The sequence below is a fragment of the Sander lucioperca genome, chromosome 14 (assembly GCF_008315115.2).
Source record: "Sander lucioperca isolate FBNREF2018 chromosome 14, SLUC_FBN_1.2, whole genome shotgun sequence".
NCBI lineage: Eukaryota > Metazoa > Chordata > Actinopteri > Perciformes > Percidae > Sander > Sander lucioperca.
The window spans coordinates 1,371,545-1,380,273 of NC_050186.1; the positions used below are offsets into that span (position 1 = coordinate 1,371,545).

General features: G+C 37.9%; 1 protein-coding gene across 1 annotated transcript in view; it reads left to right on the plus strand.

The window, feature by feature from the left end:
• The window catches only part of ttll11 (tubulin tyrosine ligase-like family, member 11), a 31,698-nt gene extending 26,651 nt beyond the window's left edge, over positions 1–5,047 (plus strand). The window contains exon 10 of the mRNA XM_031317767.1: positions 3,404–5,047. Within this exon, the coding sequence (XP_031173627.1) occupies positions 3,404–3,711 (308 nt within the window). The 3' untranslated portion in view covers positions 3,712–5,047. The remainder of the gene's footprint in view (positions 1–3,403) is intronic.
• Positions 5,048–8,729: the final 3,682 nt, after the last annotated feature.

Here is an 8,729-nt window from a genome sequence, read left to right on the forward strand (position 1 = left end):
GAGGTATGAACCGAACCGTGACTTCTGTGTACCGTTTCACCCCTAATGTTTAGGGAGACTGAAGTGTCAGGGTCCGTTATTTCTGTGTATGTGCTTTGGTGGATTTGTGGTAATTGAAGAAGAGGCATAAAACGTTTCGTTGCTATTTACAAATTTATGATGGTGTTTTTGTCGGCTTATGCAGCCAAGTCTAAAAGGCCACATGAAGGAATTTATTTTAAAAAAAAACATGCTCTCTTGCATCAGACTCCTCCTGTGATCTGTAACAATTTTGATAAGTCCTTCAGCAAATGAGCTACCAACTCTCACAATGTTAATCCGCTTTGAATTAGCATCTTTATTCACTCCATTGATTCATTTGTTTTCTGCACATTTGTCTTCCTCTATAGATCGCGTAACAGAGGCTGCACGAGGAAAATTACGGAGACCTTTGTTTTTCTCAACAGTTTATTGTTTTCCCAAACATTCTTTAACCTTCCGTCGCTCTGTACTCTCTGATCTAACACATTTACATTTCAGGAGAGACTCCTGTGCTGTATACTATCAACAAGGTATTTTAGAAAACAATTAGGCTAACACCTAAAACATGTTTCCATTATTATTCTGTTGACTACATAGATTTTAAATTAGTTGATTAAAAAGGTGGCATTCAGTTAGTCATATGTATATTAGAGTTGGCCAGATGGCATCGTCCATCACAGATGGCTGACAGTCATCAACCACTGGGACCGACATTGTGATTTGAAAGCCCCACCACCAACCTCTCTTGGGAACTCTAAATTGTGCGTTGATGTGAGTGTGAATGTGTTGTCTGTCTCAACGTGTCAGGCCTGTGATTGACTGGCGACCTGTCCAGGGTGTATCCTGCCTCTTGCCCAATTTCAGCTGGGATCTGTTAAGGATAAGGGGTTACTGATGGATGGATAATGTCAAGACCTGCTGACCTTAACTGATTAAAGGTGCTGTAGGTAGGATTGGGAAGATCCAGGACTTAGCCCAAACATTTTTTTCAGTCCCTCCCCCCTTTCTGCTAAAGCCCAAAACAGTCTCCTAAGCCCCGCCCCCCACAAGGGAGAATGAATGCGTGTGCATGAGCAGTGATTGACACACAGGTAGACACCCACCCCTGGCCCTGATTGGTGCATCTGAACAGGTAGCGGTGGATTTTTGCAAATCGCACTACAGGCTGTAGTTGGTGCCAGAGGAGCTGCTTCATGTAGTTCTTCCCGAACATAGGGTCAGTTTCAGCAAATATGACAGAAAGTTAGTTTTATAAGTCTTACCTACTGCATCGTTAACTTAATCTAAAGTCGATATTTCTTTTGATGAGAAGATCGATACCACTCTCATATTTGTCCGTTAAAGCTATATTGCGCGACTATTTTATATTATTGAACGTCCGTTACATTCAAGCCATTGCCAAATTAGTTGATACAAAGCTAATTAAGACGATCAGATCAAAACTCTCTGTATTTCTCAGTATGGCTTTGTTTACAAAATGGTGTCGTCCGGCGGCATCCGCACGCAGAAGTTTTACGTCTCCGCTGAGGAAGAACAACAGCTGCGTTCAGCTTTGGAGACAAAGAGGACATAACAATTTCAAGATAATTACCTCTTCTGAATATTCCATGTTTGTTTTTAATCCTCCATGTCTTCCTTGATTTGATGGGATAAACGCTATTAGCAACTGTGTGGAGGAGGGGCTGGGGTGGTGCGTGATCGCCGAAGGCTTGCATCATGTGGATGCGCCGACAGTGTTGTTGTCATTACTTAGAATTCCTCATGGGGGCGACAGAAACTACGCACTATAGCTTTAAATGGGTGGTTCAGAATTTTGGACATAGGACCTCATTTCCAAGTTAGCCAGTGTGTTATTTATCAGTGGAGACCGTTTTTAACACTTTTCATCCAGTCCTAGTGCTAGCGCAAGTCAACAGCATCTGCTAGCCTGCCACTAAAAACAGCCTTACCCACTCCACAGTACACCCGAGGCAAATAAATTATAACGCCAGACCATCGATGTAAATGTCTGTGTAGATAGAATAATGTTAGAAATAAAACTACCCTTGCATCACATTGCAATAGTTGTACTTTGTTCCCTGTAGTTGGTAGCATAGGCTACAGCAGCAGCGGAGTGATATTACCTAGGCTACCGAGAAAGCCGGTTTCCGTGACAATCACGCAAGTTTATTTACCTGCCGCTGCAATTTGCATGTAAACTGTCCGAGCTTACATGACTTTTCTTTCAGCAATCACCTAAAGTTAGCGGTTAGCCCAGCCAGGTATCTACCAAGAGTGTAGCTATACCGTTAGCTAACGTTGTCACTCTCCACAATGCATTGAACTGTAACGTTATCTCCACTAACGTTGTCAGTCTCAATCTGTCAGTAGCAGCTAGGCTAATGTTATGAAAGGGGCTAGCTTTATACCAAAGCCTACCAAAAGTTATTACCTGTTCATCAGTAGCTGTTGGTGCATCTAGAAAGACGGATGGAACCGCATTCGTTGTCAGTGACTTGTGGTCCTTTAGATTGCAGGGTTGCTAGTCGTCTGGTCTAAAATGATCACTACAAATTTTCCACTTGAGTAGAGTCTGCGCCTTGATGTCCAAGCCAGCAGCAAGAAGCCACAGTTGGTTCCTTTCTGGATCTCCCAATGGAAATTTGTGGAAACTTTGTGGTGCCCATCTGTTTGATTTATTTTTACAATTTCTAAATGCACACTGAATCACCATGTTGCCTAGTCCTTAGTTTCCAATCCAATGCTTACCAATACTAATGTACTAGGTGGTACTGTAGTGCACTTTTCTGTTTACTTTTCGGCGCTGTACTACTAACTGGTAAGTAAAATTCCGCCGCTGCTGAGAAATTAGTCCCTTAAAATGTAATGCGATCATTGAGATGTAAGGGTAGTTTTATTTCTAACATTATTCTATCAACAACATTTACATCGATAGTCTGGCGTTATAATTTATTTGCCTCGGGTGTACTGTGGAGTGGGTAAGACTGTTTTTAGTAGCAGGCTAGCAGATACTGTTGACTTGCGCTAGCCTAGCACCAGCGAACTCTGCAACTGGAAGGACTGGATGAAAAGTGTTATATGAAAAGTATGTGTGTATATATATATATATATATATATATATATATATATATATATATATATACATATATATAATGTGTTATATAAAAACTGTATTCACTGATAAATAACACACTGGCTAACTTGGAAATGAGGTCCTATGTCCAAAGGTAACAAAATCTTCCTACAACTACCTCTGAAGTTCACAAATAAACACATATTTTTTTTGTCCATACAAAAGGTGGACTATTGGCATTTTCATTAAATTCTTACATTCCTTCCTATGTATCCGGCCTCACCTAAACCACACTGTTCTGTTTTGCAGGTATGGGACTACAAGCATTTGTGGAAGCCTTTTTCTACCTGGCAGGTCGGAGGTTCAAATCCCTGGTGCTTAGGGAGCAGGTAGTTTCACTACTCCAACTGTGCGAGGCTCAACTGGAGTCCCAGTCTGGCGTGGAAGAGAGGCGCTCTGTGAGCTGCAGCAGGGCAATGCCACGGGCCGTCAGGACGCTGGGCCTCACCAACCCTCAGCTCAACTCTCCGGCTCCGCTGCGAAGGGCTTCCAGCCAGGACTACCGGCTGCATCAAAGACTCAAGCCTCGCACACTCAGGGCCAATGTGGAGAACTGACGAGAGAGGGCTCCAACTAGGCATCCCACTCCCAAAGACTGCCTTTAGCCTTCTCCACAGGAGCAGGTAAATTAGATGTCCATCTCTCCTCTGAAGCTCCCGCAAGGAGGGGATGATGGGAGCTGAGAGAAGGACTTGCTTGAACCCTGCTGGCTGATTTGCAAGAGGACTGTTCTCAGACTGATTGCTTTTTCTTCAGAGGAGGAAGATGTCTACGGGGGGTGGGTTGGATCATTTCTTCCTCCCCTCCTGGTGTGATCATATATGAACAGCGTGGTCCAGTCAGGAGGGAGGGTATGGCTGCTTTTTAATATACTTACTGATTCTACAGGGCAGCTATCTGCTTCCCTTCACCTTTCTTTGGCAATACCCACACTCAAACAAACTTCTTTTCAGGGATAACATTAGACGCTCCAGCTTCACATTCAATGCAGTTAAGGGAGTGTCTTTAGTGTGTGTATGATATTCTTGAATTTGCACAACTCTTTGAACTATTACATTTGCACATAAATGGATGACTGAGCATTTGTGTGGGCATATTGTGTATGTCTGAGTGCGTGTGTACTGTACTGTATTTATTTGTGTTTAGCTCAATGGTGAAAGACTATTACAGCCAGTGGCCCAGCTGTGCGTCCTAGCTCCATGAGTCCATTAGTGATGAGTGAAGTGAATAAGTATTCAATGGGAAAAGGCCGTGCCGCCACTTATCCTCTTTCTGTTCAGCAGCTATTTCAGTCAGGCAGCCCTCAGACCTCCAGCGAACACATTTTTTAGGATGATTACTTTGTAACCACACAACTGCCATTGGGAATTAGTTATTGCATGGCACAACATTTTACAATTTACTCAGATGCATTGTTTCTTAAATGTAATTCAGTTAGGTTTTGTAATTTAACCTCATCCAATGTTTGATGTAGCTACACACAAAATGACTGCCAACCAGAAAGGTTGTAGATTGTCGTAGATCGTCGCTGTTATTTTTACATTATTTACACTACAGATACTCATCAGAACATTAATATTTGAATTGTATGTTTGTTTGTTTTACACCATGACTATGAAAGGAATTAATCACATGCTGACGAAGAATTAAGTGTGATGTGTTACACAAAAGAACAATCAAATGTATCACTAAAAACAGCTGCAACGTGTGCAGCAGTTTAACAGACGGTAAACTAAACATGTTTTCTGCTAATACGTACTGAATGACGAACATATTTAACTGCAGTATGTATTTGTTAACATGAAGTAGATTTATGAAGTTAACAGTGATCCATTATATGAATAAAATGTATTGATAGCACTTCAAAAAATAAAAATAATTTTGCTCTTTGAACTAAGTGTGTGTTTTGATGTGGCCACTACTGCTGTGATATTGACCAGATATAAAAAAAAATAACTTAATTTAGGCTTTTACAAATTATATTATTCACCAAATACGGTTGAGCAAATCATGCAGAGGGTGAATGTGCATGTTCCTACAAATACTGTACATCCTGTATGTACACCATTTATTGTCCTACCGCTAATTAGGATATGCTAACATATGCCACATAATTAGGGGATACTATGTCATTAATGGCAGCACTGTTGGCAGTTTGTGCCATTTACAACTCTGTTTTAACCCTCCTGTTGTCCTCAGGTCAAATTGGACCCGTTATCAAAGTTTCCGCCTCAGAAATTTGGGTTTATTTCAACCAAATTGCCCCCAAAATATTACGGATGGTTGCGTACAATGCTCATTGCAGGTCAAATTTAGGATCAGTTCACTACTTTCATTGAATTTTGGGTGTTTTAAATTTTTATAGCATTTGAAAAAACTATGAAAAAAAGTAAAGAAAAAAGTCATAGTATAGTGTGTCTAAAAAAAGTCAAAGTTATAGTATAATATGTTGAAAAAGGTCATAGTATAGTATGTCGAATGCAATGTCACAGGTTTAAAAGTGGACCAAGAATGAGCGGGAGACAAGTCACAGGCAGAGTTCTGAGAAAGTGATGGTGAGATGTTTGCCCTAACATCTCTGATCTTATTTTCAAAAAAGTGGAGGAATTCATTGCAGTCCGATTTAGATGACACAGTTGTTTGAGAGCCAGAAGGAGACAGTAATGCAATAATGGTGTCAAATAAGATTCTGGGATGTGCTTATTCAAGGATATAAGCTGAGAAAGAAGCAAGTTCTCACCTTTCTCAGCATCTCGTTTAAGGTAACCCTATGTTCTTTAAGGTGAAGCCTATGAACCTCAAGTTTAGAAGATTTCCAAAGACATTCAACTTTTCTACAATTTCTCCTAAAACTCTGGATTGCTTCATCAATCCAAGGACAAGTTTTTTTTATGGGAGATAATGCTTGATTTAACTGGTGCTACGTTATCTAAAATTGACTATTAAAAGACTGGATAAACACATCTGCATTACTGCATCCCATCAGAGAACATGGGTCGAACAAGGCAGAAAACCTCTCAGCAGCATCATGATTAATAATCCGCCTTTGGGCCCTAATTCTCAGGGGCGGAGGGTCTAGAGGAAAGTTAATGTCAAAGAACACACAGCTATGATCACTCACAAGAACATCTTCCACACGTGCATTTACTATATCTAGACCAAGAGAGAAGACAAGGTCCAGAAAAAAAGCATAAATGTGCAAGACAACATACAGTTTCACATTGAATACAATACAAGAATACAGAATATAATAGGCTACATAAAGTGCAAATCTGTAGGCATTACAAAGCCGGTGCAAAGTGAGGTGTAAGTAAATCGACTGATATGCGAAAGTGAACAATATACATGAATTGACAGTCTATATAAATGCTGAAATGTAGTGAAGAGTCAATATACAGAGTGCAGGCTGTAGTCTAGTTAGTGATGTAGATCAGTAATAACACAATATGCATGAATAGACAGTCTGTATAAATGCTGAGATATAGTAAAGAGTCAATGTACAGTTAGTACAAAGTGTGGTCTAGATAGGGATGTGGATCAGTAGTAACACAATATACATAAATAGACAGACTATATAAATGCTGAAATGTAGTAAAGAGTAAATATACAGTTAGTGCAGATTGTAGTCTAGATAGTGATGTTTTAACCAGGGCAGCAGTTTTCAGATTACATTATGTGCTTACATAATTGCAAAAGGGTTCTCCAATGTTTTCTCAGTTAGCCTTTTAAAAGTATGTCAGATTAGTAAACAGAATGTGCTTTTGGAACATTGGATGAATGGTTGCTGATAATGGGCAATGTAGATATTGCATTAAAGATCAGCCACTTCTTTCTACAACAGACGAGAATGCTTTTGCAATTATGTAAACACATAATGTAATTGGAAAACTGCTGCCCTGATTAAAAAAACAATGAAACTGATCTCAGCTGGTATTCTTTAATGTAGTGGAATGGGATCATAGGATGTTGAAATTGTTTTTTAAAAGTCATAGTATAGTATGTTAAAAAGTAAAAAAAAAAAAAAGTCATAGCATAGTATGTTGAAAAAAGTCAAAAAGTAAAATTATAGTATGTCAAAAAGTTAAAAAAAAGTCATAATAAAATCATACTATGTCGAAAAACTAAAAAAAGTAAAAAGAAAAAAAAAGTCACAAAAATGTCATAGTATAGCATGTCGAAAAAAAGTCATAGTATGTCGAAAATTTTGAAAAGAAAGTCATAGTATAGTATGTCGAAAAATTTGAAAAAAAGTCATAGTATATTATGTTGAAAAAAGTCATAGTATATAGTTAGGTCGAAAAAAAGTCGACATGCTACATGCTAAAAAAGTCGTAGTATAGTATGTCGAAAAAAAGTCATAGTATAGCATGTCGAAAAAAGTCATAGTATAGCATGTCGAAATGAAGTCATAGTAAAGTATGTCAAAAATTTTGAAAAAAAAGTCATTGTATAGTATGTCGAAAAAAAGTCATAGTATTGTATGTCGAAAAGAAGTCATAGTAAAGTATGTCGAAAAAAGTCATAAAAAAGTCGAATATAGTATGTTGAAAATGTTTTGAAAAAAAGTCAAAGTATAGTATGTCGAAAAAAGTCATAGTATAATATGTCGAAAATTTTGAAAAAAAGTCATAGTATGTCGAAAAAAAGTCCTATTATAGGATGTCGAAAAAAAGACATAGTATAGGAAAGCAGCACAGTGGTCCAATGGTTAGCACTGTTTCCTCACAGTAAGAAGGTACAGGGTTTGAATCCACACAGTATAGTATGTAAAAACAAAGTCACAAAAACATCATAGTATAGTATATTGAAAAAAAGTCATGGCTTTTTTCAACATACTATACGTGTGTTGAAAAAAGTATTAAAAAAGTCATAGTATAGTATGTCAAAAAATTTGAAAAAAAAGTCATAGTATAGTATGTCGAAAAAAGTAAAAAAAGTCATAGTATATAGTATGTCAAATAAAAGTCAAAATGTCGAAATAAAAAAAAAGTCATAGTATAGTATGTTGAAAAAAGTCATAGTATACATGTCGAAATGAAATCATAGTAAAGTATGTCAAAAAAGTCATAGAAAAGTCATAGTATAGTATGTCAAAAATTTTGAAAAGAAAGTCATAGTATAGTATATCAAAACTTTTTAGAAAAAGTCATAGTAGAGTATGTAAAGGAAAAGTCATAGTATAGAAAAGCAGCACGGTGGTCCAATGGTTAGCACTGTTTCCTCACAGCAAGAAGGGACAGGGTTCGATTCCACAAAGTATACTATGTAAAAAAAAAGTCAGAAAAACATCATAGTATAGTATGAAGAAAAAAAAGTCATAGTATGTCGAAAAGAAAGTCATAGTATGTCAAAAGAAGGTCATAGTATGTCGAAAATTTTGAAAAAAAAGTCATAGTATAGTATGTTGAAAATTTTGAAAAAAAAGTCATAGTATAGTATGTCGAAAAAAAGTCATAGTATAGTATGCCGAAAAAAAAGGCATAGTATAGGAAAGCAGCACGTGGCCCAGTGGTTAGCACTGTTGCCTCACAGCAAGAAGGGGACAGTGTTCAATTCCACAAAGTATAGTATGTAA